Here is a 22,314-nt window from a genome sequence, read left to right on the forward strand (position 1 = left end):
TTCATGGGTCGTCGTGCAAAAATATGATTGTTTTGTATTGTATTGGAATAGTTGCAGATTTGCAAACAATGAGACCCCGTTTGTGGTGAGTCTCATACAAAGTTAATGATGGCAAGGGTTAAAAAAATACCACATAAGGTTATTGCGTTATTTTTTCATTGATACCGAGATTAAAACGATGTTTGCATCAAAAGAAGGCGCTATCTGACATGAGATGCATAAAGATAAGCAAGTTGAAATGGAGGATTATTGCAAACATCCAGCTGATGCATAGGGTGGAAAATTTTGATTGTGAATTTTCTCATTTCACTTATATCCCCGAAATGTTGTTTGGGATTAGGCTTCAAATGCTCAATTCGTTTGAAATATGAGCAACTTCTTTATAGTATTGGCCTGGGTTATTAATTCCCTTATAATTTGCCCCATTGGAATGCATGAAGGAAACAAACTTCTTCATTCTTTTACTTATTACCTGGTCCAAAATCTCCTGAAAAGAAAATTGATATGTTATTGCAAACTGTTGGTTGAAGAGTTGAAAGAGTTATGGACAGATTTGTGTGCGAACTTATGATTATGTTACTGGTGGAGTTTTTCAACTTATGCTACTTATTATGGACGATTAATGACTTCCCTACCAGTACGGTGACTTATCTGGTGGAGACAAAAAGGTTATTCAAAGCATGTCCAATATGCCAAAAAGATAATTCGTCCTTCGGATAAGAGGGAAAATATCATTTATTCGGACATCGCGTTATCTTCAGAGAATCATATGACGTCGAAGTAGACAACATGAATGGAAAAATTTAATGTAAACCTCCACAGTCCCGTAATGAATGGAGAAGAGATCTTACAACAAATTAATACACCTAAACTTTTTGTGCTTTAGTAAACATCCATCGAATGCGCCAAGATTAAAAAAAGAAAACGAATTTAAACTGGACTAAGAAAAGTATTTTTTCCAACTTCCATAATTTGGTCCAAACTATTGTTACGATATAAATTAGATGTAATGCATATTGAAAAAAACATATGCCGATAATTAGTAGGCACATTGTTAATAATTGAAGGAAAGGACAAGGATACAACAAACGCTCGATTAGGCTTACCAGATTTGAAATATAAGGAAATTGACCTACACTTGATACAGGTCGATAACAGATTTGTAAAACCACACCCAACATATACATTAACAAATGGTGAACTGATTTTCGTTTTTAAGTATTTGAAATCAGTGAAATTTCCTTAATGGATCGTATCTAACATATCACACGATGTGTGAATGACAAAAGATGGAAAAATATTGGGACTGAAAAACACACGACTGTTCATGTGTTGCCTTTCATAGACTACTCCCTATGGTATTCGAGCAATATCTACCGAAGAACGTATCCCACTGCTATTGTTGAGTTGTGTACATTCTTTTCGCGACTTATGTGCAAAGACAATAATGTGTAAGGGATTTGAATAGACCTATAAGTAGGACATCATTAATCATACTTTGCTAAGTTGGAGATATTCCCACCTACCTTTTTTGATGGAATTGTAACACCTTAAGCATTCATCTACCATATGAAACTAAATGTGGTGGGTCCAGTAAGTTACAGTTGCGATGTATCCTATTGAAAGAAGTTTACGAACATTAAAACAATTTGTACGAACAAAGCACGTCCCGGAGGGTCATTAGCAAAAGCATATGCAATGAATTGGAATCCCATGGAATTTTGCTCGCGATATCTTAAGTGGGATTTGAAACGAGATTCAATAGAGATGCAATGAAATGATGATAACATTCCCAATCATGAGATATTTGGTGAATTTGAATATTTAGCAAAGAAGGTATTAGGGGCGTCAACTTTACGGATGCTATCACGGAGGAAAAACGTATTGCACATTGGTACATTCTCAACAAATTATAAAGAAATAAAAGACTATCACAAAGTTACGTTTCAAACATTTCCTTTCTAAATTTCAAGGGTAACTCTTTTTGATATAACAATTTAAATGATCCAATTTTGTAGGGAACATTTTAAGGTTAATTCGCCGTGGAAGCTCAAAGCCACCTCTGATTTATATATAAAACATAAATATAAATTTCCCAATTTGGTTCAAATCTCAGTTATACATAGTCATTTTGTTAGGCAATGTTGAGTGCATGATCATTTTTGTAGTCATTTTAATATATAATTAAATTATCAGGTTCTACAACGGCTCGAGAGAGAAGATAATCTTCGATGATTCTTTTCACTATGCCAATAGACATTTTGTTCTAGATTGCCCTCTTACAATGGATTGCATTATTACTGGGGTAGGTTTCACACTGTTGGAACGTGATAATCGTCGAGCTTACACAAAATAGTGGAAGTCCTAGTGGCCGGGAGATCAGTTGAGAACGCAAGTTGGGACAACAATTTCTACTGTATTGTAAAACCAAAGTATTAGATTCCAATATCGAACAGAAGACGTGTTTCTTATTTGAAGTGTAAATGGTTTGAAAAGATAACAACAAAAGTAATAGGACCACATGTGGATTTAGGATACAAATTGATCAATAACATTCACACTTTTTGTAATGTCGATGGCCTTTCAATCTTTGCTATCCAAGCACAACAAAGTCTTTTACTTGAATTGACATCAAATATGGTAGCAGATTGGAAAGTGTTCAAGTAGTCCAAAATAAACTAAGTATGGAATGTACCAGAAGTGGGGTCGACGTTGGAAACGCACAACTAAATTTACTAGAAATTGTTGGTGGAGTACCATTGAGGAGGTTACTTATGTAGAGTTGACATTGATCCTACATTATGGAAAGACCAATCCATTTGTACACAGCGGATCATGCACTTCATAAACAATGATGATGAAGAAAATTGCTCCAATAACAGTTCAATGCTGATAAAATAAATTTGAATTAGATTACGATGTATGAGTAATGATGTATCTACTCAATTCTATTTTTCTCTAGGTACACTATTATTATTAAATTAATATTTGTTTTGGGTCTTTTTGTGTTTGTAATAATTATATGTCAACCCCTAATAGGGCAACAGGAAGCTAATGAAAGAAATTCCAAGAGATATATCTAGGCCAATACGATATCTTCTGTGGGTGATACTTCAGGGTAGTATATTTTGAAATATTATTCTGTTAACTTAAATACATCATAAACCGTTTTAAAATTTTTTATCCCAGATTAGTAGCTTAAGCTTCCACTCAGAGGAAACGCGAGCATTCGCGGAACATCGAGTTGGAAAAAATACGTCCCTTCCAAAAAATGGCAGAATTACCAATCGTGATAAATGAGGTGGAGATAAACCGATATCTCAACATTTGACGATTTAGTTAAATGTTAATCGACGTCACCGTGAGATCTGCATTTCCAGTACAATGTCGTACTTTTGCTGACGGTTCCAACGAGTTTATAGAATTTGCTAAAAAGTGCAATTATTGGTAATTAATTATAAGTTTATTCTTTTACAGTCATGAACATCAATCTATGCTAATTCTTCCTTCATTCTTTTGTAGCCTCATTTCGAACTTGATCTGCCCCAGTTTAACGACTTAACCCATTTGTATAGAACCATTTGATATGCAAAAAAAAAAAAAAATCTCCTTGAAAAAATTTTAGAGCATATTTGTATAGACATTACAGAAAATGTAAGATCCTCAGCAAGCATGTGCCAACTGCCTAGCTGGCTTAAAAATAGAGTCAGAAGATTGGATTACTTTTTGTGTGACCGTTTCGAGAGTGAAGCGTTTCAGGTAGAATATTTAGGGGCTGTTTATCATTTGCTGCCATTTACTAATACATTCACACTATTGACAATATTTTTTTTTTTGTGTTGAAATGTAGGAAATGTTTGTGACGAAACAAGAAGAATAGGAGAGAAATTACGTTCGGACCACGTAGTAGATTGAAGTCATTCTTGCAAATTCAGGCAGATTGCAGCAAAGGAAGATCGAGAAATAGGACGTGTTGACCTATTATAGCGGAAACACACTTCTAAAGGTAGAAAAGTTTGTGAATGAGGCAGCTGAAAATGTACATGTAACATTTTTTGCTTTACTATTCCTGTTTTTTTCATTTTTACTAAGTCACTCGTTCTTACCTATTTTAATTAAAATGTCTTAGGCATCAAATGTTGGAATTACAATCCAACCCCACTCTAGAAAAGTTCTCAACTGCTAACATAGGATGAAATCTGTGGACAGTTTGGGTAGATGACCCGAATATTCAAAAGGCCTAGTTTGGGGCCCTAATCCTAAGTCAAAAAGAATAGCATCTCCAATCAAGCTCGTCATCTACTTTAAGGAATGGAGACGGAGAATTGAGGAATTAGAGCCAATTTCAAACAGTCTCAGCCGAGATTAAGAATTGAAGACATCAGAAACAAATGAAAGAGTCATGCAGACAAATGGAAAAAATGAAAAAAATGATTGAAGACATGATACAATCAAGAGAGAGAACCTATCGAATTACGGTATGATTACTACATTTTAGTTGTCCAATATGTTTGCTATCCTCAGTATGGTAGCCACAATAGTATTGTCTTAATAGCTTTATGATTAAAGAGATTATTGGCATCCGCAATTATGGACCAAACAACTGGATTTTGATGTGTTTTTTGTTTGTTTTGTCAGTTGGGGGTGTGGTTAGATTCATTACACATGATTCTTGTTATTGAACTTAGAGATCTGTAATTAGAATGTACGAAATATATGTTGTGGGGGGGATGGGGGGGGTGAGATTGGGCCTAAACCATTGGAGATAAAGTTTTGGTTTTATGTGTGTTGGTTCCTTGTTTACTCGTTTTTTGTTTTTTATGGTTTTGGAGTTCATGTTGTCGAGGGGGTGGATAGAGTTTTCATTAACTACCCATCTATCGCTGAACTTAAGTTCTTGTTTGTTATGAAGTTACGAAGTTTAATGTGTTTGGTGGGGAGAGGAAGGAGTTGAGAATGGTTACCCATTTGGGGACAAAGTTTTGAGTGTGTTTGGATCCTTGTTTACTCGTGTTTTTTTTACTTTCGGGCAGGTTCCATGTTTCGTCAGGGGGGTGGGTAGATTTCATTTACACCCGTATGAAGTTTTGAACGTGTTGTGGAGTTTATACGAATATGACATCTCTGAATGTTTTTGTTTATTATAGAATTTGTTCGAGATGAGCTGGGGGACAATTGTTGAAGATTTGTTTCTGCATTTATATTCTTTTATGTATTTGTGATATTAAATGTTTATGAACTCTAGTATCGACTTCGTTTGCGATATTGTAATTTTTATTACTCTGTATTAATAATTGGAATTCTTTCGTGGTTTAATTATGTCATTTTTATTGTTTATTATATGTACAGGTATTCAGATCAAATTTAAAAAATTACAAAACGATAGAATAAAATATATCGAGTATGACATATTTCAACTAATGAATTAAATAAAACTGTCGGAGTTCCGAAACTCCGGACGCATAAACAATCCACCGGGAGTTCGGGAACTCCTTGATGCCAGCTTTAAACGATCCGGAAGTTATCAGGAAACTCCCAACACACATAACGCACACATTAGGCGTCGGAGTTCTAGAACTGCTGATAGTCCGTATATTAGGCATTAAGCAATTCCTGGAACTCTCGATGCCTATATGTGCGTCGGGAGTTTCCTCTCTCGATGAGTTCTCGACCAAACCCCGACGACCCTTTATTCGTCGGGAGAGGCCTTTTCTGACTGTTTCCACACTTCCGACGAATTGTAATTGGGAGAATCAGTATTTCTTGTAGTGTGACATAGTTCTGCAAGCATGGAAATCACTCCTACTCGACTTAGGGTTAGCAATAGTTGTTCTCTTAAGCTCTGATTTCGCGTCTGAACAACGGGGCCTCCTACCCTCTCATGATCGAGAGGTTATGGTTTATTAGTTGACTAAATCAAATCAAATGTTCAAAGATATCAGTGGAGCTAAGGGAAAAGATGTATTTACATGGTAATCGTTAATTTGACCTTACAACTGTAAATACGGAACAACCTGTGAAGATGACTACCGATAGGTTAAAATTAACCAAAAATATATCTTACAGTGAGGACAGCTGAACATCGAGCTATAGGTGGTAGTCCTCGATAGTTAATCGAATATTGATTAATTTGTCTAAAGGTTGCTCAACTAATCTTCAATCTGAACTTCAATGCATCTATATTGTCCAAAAGGTCGTCACGAGCTCGTAAAATTTACTTTTGATTAGTGAAATTGAGTGGATTATTGAAATGTTTCAATTCAAAAATTAAGAGTTTTGAATTTGAAGTGTGCAAATTCAATAGCGTTTCATAACTGTATTCAATACAAGCTAAAACGTTTAAATTTAAGTTGAAGTTAAACGAAATTAAGAAATAAGTAAAATATTTATATAAATTACATGAATGGATTCCATTATATATTTATGTGTTTAATTGATTTAGGTATTTGATATTAAATTATTATTATTATTTAAATTTATTAATTAATTTATTTAAATAAATCATTTTCAATGGATTCAAAGGAATGAATTAATTAAACGATTTTATGAAAATCAATTTAATTATTGTTTGAAAATGTTTTTTTTCAATAATTAAAAATTTAGATAGTGTTTGTTGTATTAATCCACAATGAACACCTAAGCTAATAACATAATGCAATTTGAAATTCAAATTGTATTAATAACTAAGTCTTGTAGGTGAATTGAACTATATAAAAGTTCAATTTTTCTAGATTATTGATGCAATCAAAATCAATTCTGAAAATTCTAAAAAAATAATTTTTGCAGTTTGAAGTTCATAATTCGTGGAGAGAAGTTGTATGAAGAGATTTCATCAAAGATTGTAGTTCTTGAAACCCTTTCACTAAAATTTTGTTTCATTACATGTTTTTAAACTCAAATAAATGTACATTAGAGTGCTTATTGATTCTGAATTTTTTCGTTGCGTGTTAATTACTCTATTCAATACATCTAAACTTATAATCATAACTCTTCCCTACAATTAAATAATAATACCTACAAAACTAAACTAAAACGAATACAATTAGAAATTTATAAAACATGCATGTAAATCTATAAAAATCCTACCCCAAACATTACACAAAACAAATCAACCCACAATAGAACAATAAATCTAACATTCAAAGTCATTTCTCGTCATCAATTTCAAATTATCTCAACCTACATTATCACTATAAATTTTAAGAAAAACAAACCTCTCGACTCAGATTTTCGTTCTCACATTTAAGACAAAGAAACAAACATAATATCTAAATTTGCAATGAACAGTATTCCCCATTCTAGATAAGTAATGCATCCCAACCTACATTTACTACCCCATCTAAGACAAAATTAACAACTTATAGATTTAAACTTATAAATAAACCATTAAAAATACCACATCCCAACTTTCGACCCATATTTAAGACAAATGAATATCATAGATCTAAACTTATATACAATCGAATATCTCACATAATATTTAATACCAAAGAACATCTCAGTTGCTACCATAAACTGTATGATAGCAACAAATCTTAAATATGGAGATGAGAGAGTTTGAGAGGAGGGAGGGAGAGGTGGCACACGGTTTTGAGGATTTGGGGGAGGAATTTGGACAAAAAAAATGTGGTAAGAGGGAGGGGGAAATTTTAGGGCTAAAATTTTAGAATTGCATGTGCTTTAATTATACATATGTTGACAATGCGTAATACATATGTTGTCAGCAGAGATATTTATTGCCGACGAGGTAATGACCCGTCGGCAAAGACCATTTTTACCAACGAATTTTAATGACGTCAACATGTTTGCTGTCAGTAGAGGCAAAATTTCTTGTAGTGAAGGTAGAAATCAAAATAGTTCATTTTTTTAGGTACATAAATTATAATGAATATTTTAGAAGTACAAATACTAAACTAAATCCTAACTAAAGTAGGAAAATTTTAAACCTATTGATATGAACCAGAACGTTAGCGTTGAATTCTCACATACAAATAGAGATGAACCCAAGTGAGGGGATTCAAGCAATAACATCTTATCAAAAGCTCTATAAGTGATTTCAGTTATGCTACAAGTTGGAATCGATTGAACTTTGTAAATTTTAATACATTTTTTTAATTTGCAAACATACCTTATTTTTTTGTTTTGTAATTAAATAGATTCGTATATGTTTTATTTTGTGGTTTTAGTATTTTGAGTTAGGGGCAGAATGGACTTTTTAAATCCCTTTGGTTAAGTAGGACGAATTCCAAGGGGGAAAGTGAACACAGTACGTAATTTTGATGAATGAAAATTCTCCAGTAGATAATAGAGCCTCATCATCACCCTTTTACAATTCTTGAAACAAGGTTGCATGCCAAGAACATTTAGGTAAGTCTGATAATCTTGCTTGTAGTCGAACTTGGATTGAGGAATTAGTTCTCCTTCTCTCTTGGTCCTTGATCAAAAGGTAATCTAATCGTAATTCTTTCCCTTGAATTGACATCAATTGACTTGGGGTCTTTGAAATTTGTTATCAAGGGTTCATCAAATGGTTCATAATTTACAAATTTCTAGGATTTTCATATGGCATATAAACAAAAATTAATAAAATTGAAATTATAGAAAAAATAGTATTTAAATTATGAAATAAATATTATATTCGTTGTACTGAAAAAAAAGTATATCATATTCCTTGCCCGGGCTACTCTAGAAGCTAATATATATTTCCCTACGTAATTGAGCTAAATATTACTATATTTTACTCAAAAAAAAAAAAGAATAATAATTGAGCTAAATCTGTCGACAAAGTGTCATGCAAGTATTAAATGAATTGATATAGTAGACAAATTTATTTAATATAAAATGGAAAAAAAATTATTATGAACCAAATAAGTCCAACCTTAATTTTCAAGAGGCCAAATTTGGAAGAAAAAAAAGATCCAAAATAAGCAACATATACACGTGCAACACTTTATATGTTTTAATTATTGCCTCAATGCTGTATAAAAAAATAAAAAAGCCTCAATGCTATAAATATAATATCCCTTCCTCAATAGGGTTGTGTAAGCTCACCTAGTTAAACTCATCTGGCATTACTTTCCAAAAATCCTATACATCACTCATTGGAACGTTTTTAATGGAACACATTAATGAAAATTGTTTTAAATGATAAAACTGTCGAAAATACTTTTTAATATAACAAAATATTATATTTTTAGACAACATTTTAGACCTATAAATGATATTTTACTATATTTTTAAATATTTTAATTCATTTTTTTATATTTAAAATGATGGAAAAATTAATATCACTTTTATGCACAACCCTTAACTTTATAGTACATTACAGCTATTTTAATTAATTATTTATTATTACTGTTCTTGTTATTATTATAAGTTATAAATTTTCTGGCAATTGCAACTTAAGACTAGAGTTCTCATTATTGCTTACAATGACAATGATCATGCCTCGTCTGAGAATCAAATAATGGAGCACGTTAATTATTTTTTAAAAAACCAACAGATAAAAAAATAATAATAACATGATTTGTTATGAATATTCAAATTAACTTATAATATTTTAATTGGAGGGCCAATAATTCTCTTAAGTTACCCATTATATTAATTCACCTCGACTAACTACTATAACTTAGTATCCCTTATTTATTCTTAAATCATCGATTAACTCCAAAATTTAATCTAATGGGTTAAAAAGGTAAATTTGATCATATATCATCTAAGATTTATATTGGTTACTATAATATTATTGTTGATAACTATATGTTCGAAGGTAATTTTAAAATTGTCGAAATTATTTTTATCATGTTTAAAAATACTTTAAAATATGTTTTTAATAGTTGAAAATTAATTTCATATCAAATTTTATGCTTTTGAGTGCAAGTTTTTTAGAAGACTCTCTTGTGTTCTTATTTAAGGGAAAAAACAAAAAAAAAAGGAAAAGAAAAAAACAAGTGGAAATTTTTAAATCCCAACCCCAGAAAAATATCCACCCACGCTGTTCTACCTACCGCGCGAACCATCGCCATCGCGCCTTTTCAATGGGCATGTCTATGGAATACAATTTACTACTTCAATCATCACTTTCCAACTTATTCTTCTGTTTTTTTTCTAATATATAAAAAAATCTAAATTTTAATGAATTTATCAACGTTCATTTTTCTTTTATCAAATCAGTAACCTATTTTCTATTTAATATCAAATACATCTTTTTCCATAAAATTCACTTTTGCAGGGAATAAATTAATATTTTCACTCGTAGGCCTTTTTTTTCCTTTAGATTTTTAATTTTTTTTTATAAATTTAGACTACATTGGATAACTATTTTTTTTTTAATACAAGTTTCTATATTTAGTCATTCATTTTTTAAAAAATATTTTTGAAGATTAATCCAAAATTTGAAAAGTAAAACAATTGCTTTTAAAAAGTACTTTTGGTTTTAGAATTTCACTAAAAGTTGGCGCATTTCTTCAAAAATGTAAAAATCATAGTTGAAAATTTTGGAAAAAACAAACATATAATATGTATTTAAAAAACAAATTACTTTCAAACAAAAAAAATTAAATTTGAATTTACAATTTTGAGAGTTGTTGAACCAAATGGGTAGATGCTATTTAATATTTGCCGTCCCAATTTGCGTTAAATGGAGATTTATTATAACCCACTCAGGAGACATTTGGGGCAAAAAATGAGTTATTATATTTCTAGAGTATTATGTTGGGTTATCATAATTTTTGTTTGGGGTACTTTATTTTAGCTTGAATTATAATAGTATGTGTTTGAGGTGTAAATTATTTTAGTTTGAGAAGAAAATAATAAATATTGCAGCAAAGAATAAAAAAAAATGATGAATGTAAAATAGTAAAAACAGTAACAAACAATAAATATTATAGCAAATGAAAGTCTTAAAAATAATTTTGATGCAATGTTCCAATTTATGATTACTTTTTTTTTATGTAAATAGTTTAATCCAATAAAAATATAGCTGAGATTTGATTTTCCCACTCCATACTTTAATTACAATACCTAAAAAAAATTAATGATAATTAATAGAAAATTTTAAAATAGTATTTACTATAATAAACGAGTGTTTTTATACTATTTACCCCAATCATCCATTAAATTTTTCTCACGGTTAAACAATCCAAAAGAAAAAAAGAAAAGGAAAAAGAAAAACGCACGGTAAAGCAGCGATGAGATTCTCTAAATTTAATATGGGAATCCACCGGGCATTTTCTATTGCTCAGTCGTCTTCCTCCAATTCCACCGTTCTCCAACATCCACCTCCTCCTCCTCCTCCCTCCACCACCATCTCTGCTATTCCAAAGCATCGCGCAACAGCCAGAACCAGAGCCAGATGCAGAGCCACATGTTTCTGAGTCAACATCAATGCTCGCTCTTACGCCTTTCCCCGCTGCCACTTCCTCGATTCCATCGGAACATTCCGTTTTCGGCTTCCAGGTACTTCATATCCGATCTTTGCTTCCTTCTTTCTCTCCATTATTCCAACTTCCTTTACCACCTCCTATCTCCGACTTCAACAAATGTCATTCACACTTAATCCTTTGATTTTCGCGCGTAATTTCTCTACCGCTTGAACTACTACCATTTCATTAGATTGAATTTTTTTGTATATTGGAAACTCTGCCATTTCTAGTACAATCTTAATCAGATGTTTTTGACTGAAGTGTTCGTCAAACTTTTCTAACGGAGACTTTTTTTTTTCCCTTCCCTTTGGTCTAATTAATTTCATGATTAGACGTATGTTTAACTGTTTCACATCATTTTTCCAGCAGAACCTTGCCATGTCACTTTTCATGGACCGACCACTCGGATTTTAATGCTTATCCTCTCATGTTTAGTGGAGGTGAGTCTGTTGTAGATGTATATTATGAAATGCATATCAATGAACAGTGGAGTTGCCTTTACGAGTACATTATTATCTATTGGAACCTTGAATGCTTCGAGTTTTCAAGACAGTCTGGTTTATTTCCGGGTCCCAGGTTAATCAAAATGGTTATGGTTTTGGCTTTTCATCGTTTCTTTCCATGTACTACATGGATGCCTTTGAATTAATTTGTCGAGCTACTATACAACAACCACTTTAATGTATGTTGTGTAGATTTGTGTACAGACCAGCATTGATCTCTTGTATTGCTTCTTCGGCATTCAATCCATCATGTAGATCTGTTGCTTTTATTCTACCGATGATGGTGATTCTATGGCAGGGATATGGGAGGGCAGTTCTCAAAGGAAACATGACGGGGTACAGACTTCAATCTGTACAAGCAGCTCAAATGATCATAATGCCAGTGTATATAGAGTTAACCCAAATATTCTGTCTCAGGTGAGTGTTGAATGTAGGTTGAAAAGCTGTTTTATTTTTTGGTTCGTGCATTAAGTGTACTATTGCCAACTTGCTTGGTCTTATAAAATAACTGAGATGCAACAATTTATTGTAATATTCCCCTATACATCTGTACTCTGCTGTTTTGTAACTCGATGAATTAACTTTGGGAAATAATAGCCAGTATTTGCGTGATCTGTACTGTTAGATCTTCCCTTTCAACCATACATTACTGTTCATTATATACAAGCATCTGTATGTCTGGAACTATTGAGTTGAAACATTGCTGGAAGAGCAGTTCATGAGTTCTGATACATTAGGAGCTTTGATATTTGAATGGTAAGCAATGGATACTATATATGGCAAAAAGGGCCAAAAACGATGATAAATTCCTAAAAATTTTAATAATTAGGGATGATGGGCCTCTGTGGAATGACTTTCTAAATGCTTTAAAAGGTGCTTGTGCAAGAGGTGTTTTTAAGTAGTTGGAAAGTCATTCCAAAGAGGCCTGACATTATTAGACAACAAAGCTATTTTAATCTTTTACCATCATGCTGTAAGGCGAGTAGGGTATTCCCGTTGAAGTTCTTTGAGGTAAACAGAGAAAACACACATTGCCTATTTACAACCGTCTGTCTGTTTCTAATATTAATTGTCTTTTCTGTGCAGATTTGCTTTTTAATTTTGTTCTTGGGGTCATGTTTAAATGCTTAATTTATTTTCTTGTAAGTTTTGAATGTGTTTTTCCTTTGGGTTGTTATTGCCTTCCAAAAGGGTAAACTAAAAAACATTATTTTTTGCCCTTTTGATCTCTTTCCATATAGAGAACTTGCTTATTGTATAACTATGCTTTTAGTTCACTAAAAAATTGCTGATCTCTGATCATGATGCACTGGAATTGTATCAGGCTGTCCAAGCTAAAGTTGCGGTCAAAATTGTATTTGCATGTTGCCTTTTCAGCTTGACACAAGTTACCTCTGTTAAATCTATAGCCAAAACTGTCGTAGAGATATTCCCCTTTATCGTTCAAAATTTTGGAGCATTTAGCTTGCCATTTGCATGTGTATCTAATACCTTGAATAAACCAACACCCCTTCAATTAGATGTGTACATGCCTGCTTTTCAAGATATCAGATGGAGTTTCGCACGACTGATATACCTATTCAACATTCAACTTGAGAGAAATGTTGGCACGTAAGTGAGGTGCATATTTGTTACCCTTGTTCATATTTTGGGGAATAATTGTCACTCATCTGAACTGATGATGTAATAGACTTCAAATGTAATGGAAGAAATAGATAAACTGCTAGAACGCTGTATTACATGAATGTATTGCATTACTCTCCTTCTTTATTTTTCCAGTAGAAATTCCCGTTATAAGTTTGAGAAATCATTTGGGTTTCCTTTTCTTTTTTTGTCTTTTTTCCCCTCCGAATTTTAAGGTTCTTAGTGGTGCTCCTTGTGGCATGCATCTCATTTATTTTGATCGGTGGTTTCCTGTTCTTCAAGCTCAGGTACTCTACTTTTTTTCCTTTCTGCTAAGTATTAAACTGCAGCTTCAAATAGACTTCATGGTGTAGATGGTAAGATCTGATCGATAGCATATTTAACCCTTCCCATTGCAAGCCTTGAAAAAGTGAAATATTCTGTTTTGTTAAATGTTACCTATGTTCAAAAGTGGAGAGTTCAAGTGGGAGGATTTTGGATTTTCTGGGGTATAACTATCTCCTCCTGTCCCCTTCATTCACTTTCACTTGACAATTTTTGGAGAAAAAAGAACTGCATTGATTTATGCAACAGTTATACTAAGATATGGTGGGATTAGCAAAGGCCTGTTTTGTTATGATTTTGTCTTTAGTTTTCTATTTTAAAATAATAAATACGTTTTTCTAACAATTTATTTGTGTTTATTTTTTAAAAAAAATTCTTAATAATAAGATAATTGACAATCTAGTTTTATGTTATAACTTTTGTCAGTTGATTTGCATTGCTTAAACTTCTAATATGTCACACGTTAAAATTTTTGCAATCAATTGTTAGTTTGATTCTCATCTGTTAGTTCATCGATCCTTTCTTCATGCAATGCACATTCTTATTTGCCAATCTGGGAGCGTTTTGTACAGAGGTAGCACTCAGTCTCTGGAGGACTGCTTATGGGAAGCATGGGCATGTCTATGTTCATCATCCACTCACTTGAAAGTATGCTACATTTGCATTTTAAAATCCTTTAGATCTATGTTATTAATGATGGACGTCAAATATTTTCTTAAAATCATTTAAGTATCTAAAAACTATTAATCTGACTTAGAAACATTTATATTTTTGAACCAACAGCAAACAACACGAGTTGAACGTGTTATAGGCTTCATTCTTGCCATATGGGGCATATTATTTTACTCTCGTCTACTCAGCACAATGACAGAACAGTTTAGGGTAAGCTTAATGACAAAAAAACAGAAGAAAAAGTAGGTGTTTACTGAAGCTAATTTCCATACACTTAGTACTTATGCTTGTTTTTTGGGTAGCATAACATGCAAAGGCTGAGGGAAGGTGCACAAGTTCAAGTTCTGGAATCCGATCACATCATCATTTGTGGTGTCAATAGTCATTTGACTTTTATACTGAAGCAGCTAAACAAATACCATGAATTTGCTGTTCGCTTAGGCACTGCAACTGCTAGGTAACTGTTGCTCCTCCTTTCATTGATGAGTCTGTCAACATCATGTGTTATAAGGATTGGCAAGCACATTTTCTTTATGGTCTGTATTTCAGGAGACAGAGAATTCTTCTCATGTCTGATCTTCCAAGGAAACAAATGGACAAGTTAGCTGATAATATCGCGAAAGATCTTTACCACATTGATGTTCTTACGAAGAGGTAACTATGATGAAGCTATTTTCTTTTTTAATGTTAATAGGAGACAGGAAATCTTTGCTGTCTTTTAGATCTGCATTTGGAGTTACCTTATTTGATTTTCCCAAAAGAAGCGAAGTTACTAGATTATTCTCTATTGGTATGATTTAATTTTGGTCTCATCTAACACCGTCGAGTCTTTGGTTTCACAGTTGTAGTCTTAGCTTAACAAAATCATTTGAAAGAGCTGCTGCCAGTATGGCACGAGCGGTAATTATACTGCCAACAAAAGGAGACCGGTAAGAAATCGTCAGTTATAAGTATATTTTTTTTATTTTCACGTCCTGTTGTTTCATTGAATGGTTTTCGTGCCTCTCATTATCCCTTTTTTCTCTGGCCGTTTTGAACCTGTCTTTGTTTCTTAAAATTAACGATTCTGTCCAAATGCTACTGAAATTTAGTTGTTGGCTGGCTCCTTAGTCGATCCAATCTGTATGAAATGTTGATCTAGATTAATAATATTATGGAGTGGGGATGACTATTCTGTTTTTCATAAATTGTAATCAAATGTAGGTAATTGGTTATGAACTTTATATAATAGTTTCATCAAATTTCAAGAATGTCACTCCTTTTAGAAGTTTAAGTTTGTACAACGGTTATTATTATTAATTTTTGAAAGTGATAAAAGATTCATATCTTAGCATTTCCAAAGCTGAGTTAACTTGTCCTTTCAAAAAGATAGGTGGCTTATTTTCATAGTGCTTTTAATATTTTAATTCCTTCCAGTATTTCATGGTTCCTTTATTCTATTTATGTTAATAGACAAATATGATTACTTCTCTTTGTTCCTTCCACTGTTCTCCATTGGATATCGAGATGAATTTTCCCCTTGTGTATGTTTCTCAGCCATCCTTAAATTTTCCGTACATTTGTGGTGATAAAGGAAGTAATCATTGTTATAAGAAACCTTTATTGAGTAGTTATCCTGGAGACTTCTAAAAAGAAAGTTATTTTATGACCAATTGAAGATAAAGGAGTCTTGGATATGTAGTGACAGTGATTCCTGCTAACTAGTGCTTTTGATACTCATTCAGTTAACTAAAATGCAGTTGAAATTGAGATATTGTCCAGTATAGGATGTAGGATTACTTATTTTAATTTGGAATAGGAGACATCAATCTTGGAATTATTGATTAACTAAAGCGTATTGCACACAAGTTTATTAGGTATGAGGTTGATACGGATGCATTTCTCTCTGTTCTTGCTCTTCAACCCATTGCAAATATGGACTCCATCCCAACTATTGTTGAGGTATGCCACCAATAAATAACAAGTTGATCAGTTTGTCAAATTCAACTATGAATAGCTGAATTTGTTGAACCTTTTCTTTATGAATCAGGTTTCTAGTTCCAATACATGTGAGCTCTTGAAGTCAGTCACAGGACTGAAAGTAGAGCCAGTGGAGAATGTTGCCTCTAAATTATTTGTCCAATGTTCTCGGCAAAAGGGGCTCATAAAAATTTACAGACATTTGTTGAACTATCGGAGTACGTACAAAATTTATAGTTATCCTAATTGCATAGGAAAGTACAGGGAGAAACTTATTTCCTTGAACAACTGAAAGAAATATTGAAAAAAGAAACTTTTGTCTTCTCATTCGAGTGTTGTCACGAAGGATGACTAAATGAATCACGATGAAGGGAGTAAAAGACTAGATGCTCATAATATTTAAAAACTTATTCTTTAATTTCTTGCCCTTTCAGTTTCCAGTTTCTCAAATTTGTAATGTTGTGCAATTGCAGAAAATGTATTTAATCTATTCAGTTCCCCCAATTTTGTTGGTCTAAATTATAAAGAATTACGCCAAGGATTTCATGAGGTACTTATTCATCAGCTAAGATTTTTCTCCCCATTCCCTTTCCTTTTTGCTGAATGGGTATTTCTACAGGCAGTTGTGTGTGGTATCTATAGAAATGGGAAGATACACTTCCATCCAAATGATGATGAGATTCTGCAGCAAAATGACAAGGTATGAATAATAATCTCCAATCGCGGATTCATCTCTCTCTCTCTCTCACCCTCACCCTCACTCTTTCCTTTTTCTCTTTCGTTTTTTAAAGGAAAAAAAAAAGCAGCAGAGAATTTTGATGGTCCTAATCTAATTTGTCATATTACTGTGTTGAACTTTCAGGCATAGTAACTCTAGCACGAACTTTTTTTATTCACGTTTCAGTGCTGCGATAAGATTTTGATTTTAATTTGTTATAAATAAATCAGTATCTGCGCAAAATTGCTTTAAAAAGTATATTATGTTAGACTTCTCACTCTGATCTTTTTGTTTTGCTGAAGTTTTTGCATTGAGTTCTTTTAGACTCATGCCAGCCATCCGAAGAACAAAAACTAATGGTTTCAAATGCTTGTATATTTTTCAAGAAATGATAGGCTTCATTTTCTCTGATAGATAGATAGGGACAGGGTGGGTGGCCCTGAAGGCAAAAATCTTGATACACGCCCTTCTTTAGACTCACAACATTGATTATATGTTAACTGTTCAACGTGGACAAAAAAACAAAAATGTAATGCTATGGACTAATGGCGTTATATATGGTGATCTGATAAGTTCTCAAGTAGTTTGCTTTGAAGGAAACAGCTTTGCTCAATTCCTTTTCTCAGTTGAATTTGTGCATCTCTCGTTACTTTATCATTTTCTGATGTAGATTCTGCTCATTGCACCTCTCCTTGGAGGACATAAGGGAACGGGTGGTCATGCAAATGTGACCAAAGAAGGAAGTAATACCATTAAAAAGCTGGAAAGTATTAAAAACAACAATGTAGATTTACATGAATCTCTGGAAACAGATAGAAAGGGATTTGAGAATATCATCAAACATCCAACAAAACCTTCTTTCAAGGTAATATTTAAGTGTTCTGTTTGTATTTTCAACCAGTCACTAAGCATGGTAGCTAACTTTTACATTGCTTGCAGGCCTCGCAGTGGACTCTGGGACCGAAAGAATGCATACTTTTGCTTGGTTGGCGCCCAGATGTTGTAGATATGATAGAAGAATATGATAATTATCTTGGACCTGGTAGTGTATTGGTAAACCTCTTCTCTGTATGAATATTTTTCATGTTTGCTAGACTACAATTTTTGTACTTGATCTGACTCTGCTGACATCACTTTTGGATGAGAATCTGATGTGCTCTGCATTACAACACTGCCTGCATTATAAACAATTGTCTTTATCTTATGAAATAAAGATGCATGGTCATATGGTTGATTAAAACTTGATTAGAATGTAGATTCATTAAACTATCTCCCCATTTAGCTTCTCATCTCCCCTTAAATGGAGGTCACTTAATGAAAGTCAGATCTCTAGTGAGGTCAGATCTCTATTGAAAGTGGCAACGCCTGGGTTCTTTTGAATGTGAAGTTTTTCCGTCGTGATGTGATTCATTCAACTTTTGATTACCGTCTTTGGGCTCAAAAAATTAGTTTTATACATCTATAATTCGGTTATATGTCACATGAATGTGGTTGTTGGACCATAATTGTTAGCTCTCATGTATATGCAGGAAATTTTATCAGATGCATCATTTGAAGAAAGAAAGAGGGCTAATAAAGCTGCAGACCACAAGAAGTTAAAAAATGTTAGAGTTTCTCACAGGGTATTGACTATTGTCTTAATTGAATGAAGATAAGAGTGTGGCCTTATTAAGCATTTTAATTCGTTCTTTAAGCCACTTAACATAATTTTGTACCTCTGTTTTGTATGATGTAGATAGGAAATCCCATGGATTATGATACCTTAGAGGAAACTTTAATAAATATTAAGAGTTCTTTCAATAAAAATGAAGACGTTCCATTATCCATTGCGGTGATATCCGACAGAGAATGGCTTCTTGGGGGTATGAATATTAAAACTATCTTATGTCTTTTTATGCTTGTATTATAATGTTTCTATGTGTAAATTACCTGAAGATGGATTGCATTAACTTGCAACTTTTCAGATCCATCTAGGGCGGACAAACATTCAGTTTATACTCTTCTCCTTGCTGAAAGTATCTGTAAAAAGCATGGAGTTAAGGTATTTGTTGTATATAACAAAGCAATATCATCAATAACACAACCTTCTTATAAATACTATACATCAATCCTTTGACATGTATGCATTTATGAAAAGTTCGATCATATTATATCATAGCTGCCTGTGTGTATTTTCTGGAGAAAGTAGGGCGTATAATATGATAATTTATCTCAGGTACAAAATCTTGTTGCGGAGATTGTTGACTCCAAATTGGGAAAACAAGTAAGTGGTTCGTTTTGCAATTTTCATGTGCAGCTTTTTGAGTATATTTAAAATATTGATGTAGATTTTACAATGTATGCAGATAACCCGAATAAAACCTTCCCTGACATACATTGCAGCAGAGGAAATAATGAGTCTTGTCACAGCTCAAGGTCTGAAAATGCATCTAACCTCTTTAATATTTTCTATGCAAGTGACGTCATGATTCAAATATATATTTTTATGACACAGTGGCAGAGGATAGTGAATTGAATGAAGTATGGAAAGATATTTTAAATGCTGAGGGCGATGAAATTTATGTGAAGGTACATATCTATTTCTTCATCCACATTACCTTTTGATAGCTGTGAACATTGAAGTTAAACGATCTGATTGAAAGTACAGCTTTTGTGCTTGCCCTAATTGAACTTTTTTGGTCATGTGATTACATGACTAATTATAAGTAAATGCAAATAGTTTTTTAGAAAGTGTCCATTTTTCAAAAATAAAGTGGGAGGGGTCATTTTTGTCAATTACCCAAATTGTGGTAACGGAGTTTTAGGCGCTATATCTGTATAACCTTGTGTGACATAATTGCATCATGATTTCCATATCTGCTTGACACAGGATATCAGTGGCTACATGAAACAAGGGGAGGATCTCTCATTTTCAGAACTTTCTGAAAGAGCACATCTGAAGCAAGAAGTTGCCATTGGCTATATTAAAAACAATAGAAAGGTAATAATGCTAGTGGAATCTTGGGGAGAGAAATGTGGGATATAAATCTGATGCATTCTTGTGGTTAATGCAGGTAATCAATCCCATCCCCAAGTCTGAACTGCTTTCTCTTGAACTGACAGATTCGTTAATCGTTATATCAGAGCGTGAATGATGGGGGGAAAAAAGGTTCTCTTCCATCTCAATTTGTGGTGTTATGTTCATATATACAATAAACATATCTTTTTTTTCTCCCTCTAAAGGTATAGAACAAAAAGTACCACACAAATTTGTCAAAATATTGTAAATAGTCTCTTTACAGACGAATCATAATGCTTCAAAGATAAAATCATAGCGTAGAATTCCTTTTGAAGAACATATATTCCTTTTTGGATGAGGAAATCGGCTCCTAATGCTCAGAAAGGTTGAATCATAGATACTAGATAGCATAGATTAGACTTTAGAGTTCTGGTTTGTATGTGTCCCAATTTTTTATCTGTGTTATTGTTACTATCAAAATCAGACACAACTAGAGTTGGTGGCGTGTTGTATTGATATTTAATGATACTGAATCTCTCTTGCTATAAGCAAGGGTTAAAATATTGATGCCAATATTTATATTGAGGTTTTAATTTTACAGATATATCGATAAAATATCGATGTTTCTGTAAGTCCCAAAATTTATTAAATTTATTTATATTAATGATTATGTTGTTTTACTCCCAAACTAAATTATAATATTCATTTTCATATTGGACTAAATAGATGACTTTTTTTTTTAATGTTTTACTAGCATTTATAAAAGATATTGGAGATATCTATATATATTTAATATTGATGTCAAATTCTTTGATTTATGGATATATTGATATGTCAATGGATATTTTTATTCCTATAAAATCTACCTTATTGAACTTGAACCCCCAATTAATTTTCTATAAAATGTGCTTACCAAATGTGATATCAATTGTATTGTTGTAAAAGAAAATGTATCTGTTTCTTATTGAAAAAAAAAAAAAGAAAAGAAAAGAAAAAAGAGGAGTTATTATTTCTCTTGTTGATCGCTTCTCTCTTACTCCTACGAAACTCCCTTTTCATTTTACAAATATGCTTACAATCTGCTTGTCCTTGTCTTTTATAATCTTACGACCTCTGTCTCCACCTCTTAAAGCTTTTATTCTTATGATTTATGTAATAATCATAAAAGGTATCAGATAATATCAAATAATTCAAATACTTTAGTATTACTCATATTCTTGTTTTCTTACATCCATGTATGTGTTCTTTTAAATGTTGTTCTATATGGATATGTGCATAGTGATTTGAGCATTGAGAGAGGGGGGGATGGACAAATTATAGCCTACTTAAGTGAATATTTGACTTGATTCGTTGATTGATTTAGTGATTTTTAATACTACAACTACGAACTCATTGATAAGACCCAAACAATATAACAACCCACCAGGATCTCTACCAAAACAATCAACTAAATAATCATTCTCCAAAATACCACAAATAAATCATCAAATAATCACCAAGCGATCAACCAACAATGGATAGTAACAAACCACAAAATTATGGAAGACTAAAAACAAAGAGCACACACGATTTATACGTGGAAAACCTCTTCAATGTGGAGTAAAAACCATGAGACTTGTGAGGAGTCCACCCTTGTCACTTCTCTTATTATGATAAAAATTGAGGGAAAAAGAATCCAAATCAGCCATACAAAGATTCACGGCCAACCAATACTATCATATATAAAAGATCAACACTTAGAGAGATAAAAAATAATGAAAATCACTCAGTTTTACAGGTTTTATTTGACAGCGATTACTGACAAACCAGAGCTTCAAACAATAATTCAACCGTTCAAAACGAGACCCCATGTGTCCTGGATAGGCTAACCAAATTTTAACACGATCCAATGGTTCAAACTTTGGCAATCGACAACTTGTATAAGTTGTCACTGAAAAATCGAACTTCTATCTTTCTCTCCAATTTTCTATCTCTTTTTCACTCTTTTTTCCTTTAGGTCATCCTCATATCACATAAAAGAAAACCTAGGGCTTTCAAGATGGGCCAACCCAAAAAAAATTAGTCCCAATTAGG

The 22,314-nt window shown here is 32.7% G+C and overlaps 1 protein-coding gene across 6 annotated transcripts; it reads left to right on the plus strand.

The window, feature by feature from the left end:
• The first annotated feature begins 11,158 nt into the window (after nucleotides 1–11,158).
• On the plus strand, nucleotides 11,159–20,802 carry LOC120069427 (putative ion channel POLLUX-like 2). 6 transcript variants are annotated; one of them, XM_039021167.1, is made up of 24 exons: nucleotides 11,159–11,457; nucleotides 11,790–11,863; nucleotides 12,225–12,343; nucleotides 13,251–13,537; nucleotides 13,786–13,857; nucleotides 14,467–14,542; nucleotides 14,678–14,776; nucleotides 14,869–15,023; nucleotides 15,116–15,220; nucleotides 15,409–15,495; nucleotides 16,423–16,507; nucleotides 16,596–16,743; nucleotides 16,999–17,075; nucleotides 17,145–17,225; nucleotides 17,914–18,108; nucleotides 18,183–18,296; nucleotides 18,773–18,865; nucleotides 18,979–19,105; nucleotides 19,208–19,284; nucleotides 19,459–19,506; nucleotides 19,589–19,658; nucleotides 19,738–19,811; nucleotides 20,113–20,223; nucleotides 20,297–20,802. In XM_039021167.1, exons 1-24 carry the CDS (start codon nucleotides 11,354–11,356, stop codon nucleotides 20,375–20,377), a joined length of 2,559 nt encoding a protein of 852 aa, XP_038877095.1. In that variant the 5' UTR covers nucleotides 11,159–11,353; the 3' UTR covers nucleotides 20,378–20,802. The 6 variants fall into 6 exon arrangements, with proteins under 6 accessions (XP_038877095.1, XP_038877096.1, XP_038877099.1 ...); XM_039021168.1 differs by having other exon boundaries at nucleotides 11,793–11,863; XM_039021169.1 differs by having other exon boundaries at nucleotides 11,394–11,457; nucleotides 11,793–11,863; nucleotides 12,119–12,343.
• The last annotated feature ends 1,512 nt before the right edge of the window (nucleotides 20,803–22,314 follow it).

Source organism: Benincasa hispida, unplaced genomic scaffold (genome assembly GCF_009727055.1).
Source record: "Benincasa hispida cultivar B227 unplaced genomic scaffold, ASM972705v1 Contig393, whole genome shotgun sequence".
Lineage (NCBI taxonomy): Eukaryota > Viridiplantae > Streptophyta > Magnoliopsida > Cucurbitales > Cucurbitaceae > Benincasa > Benincasa hispida.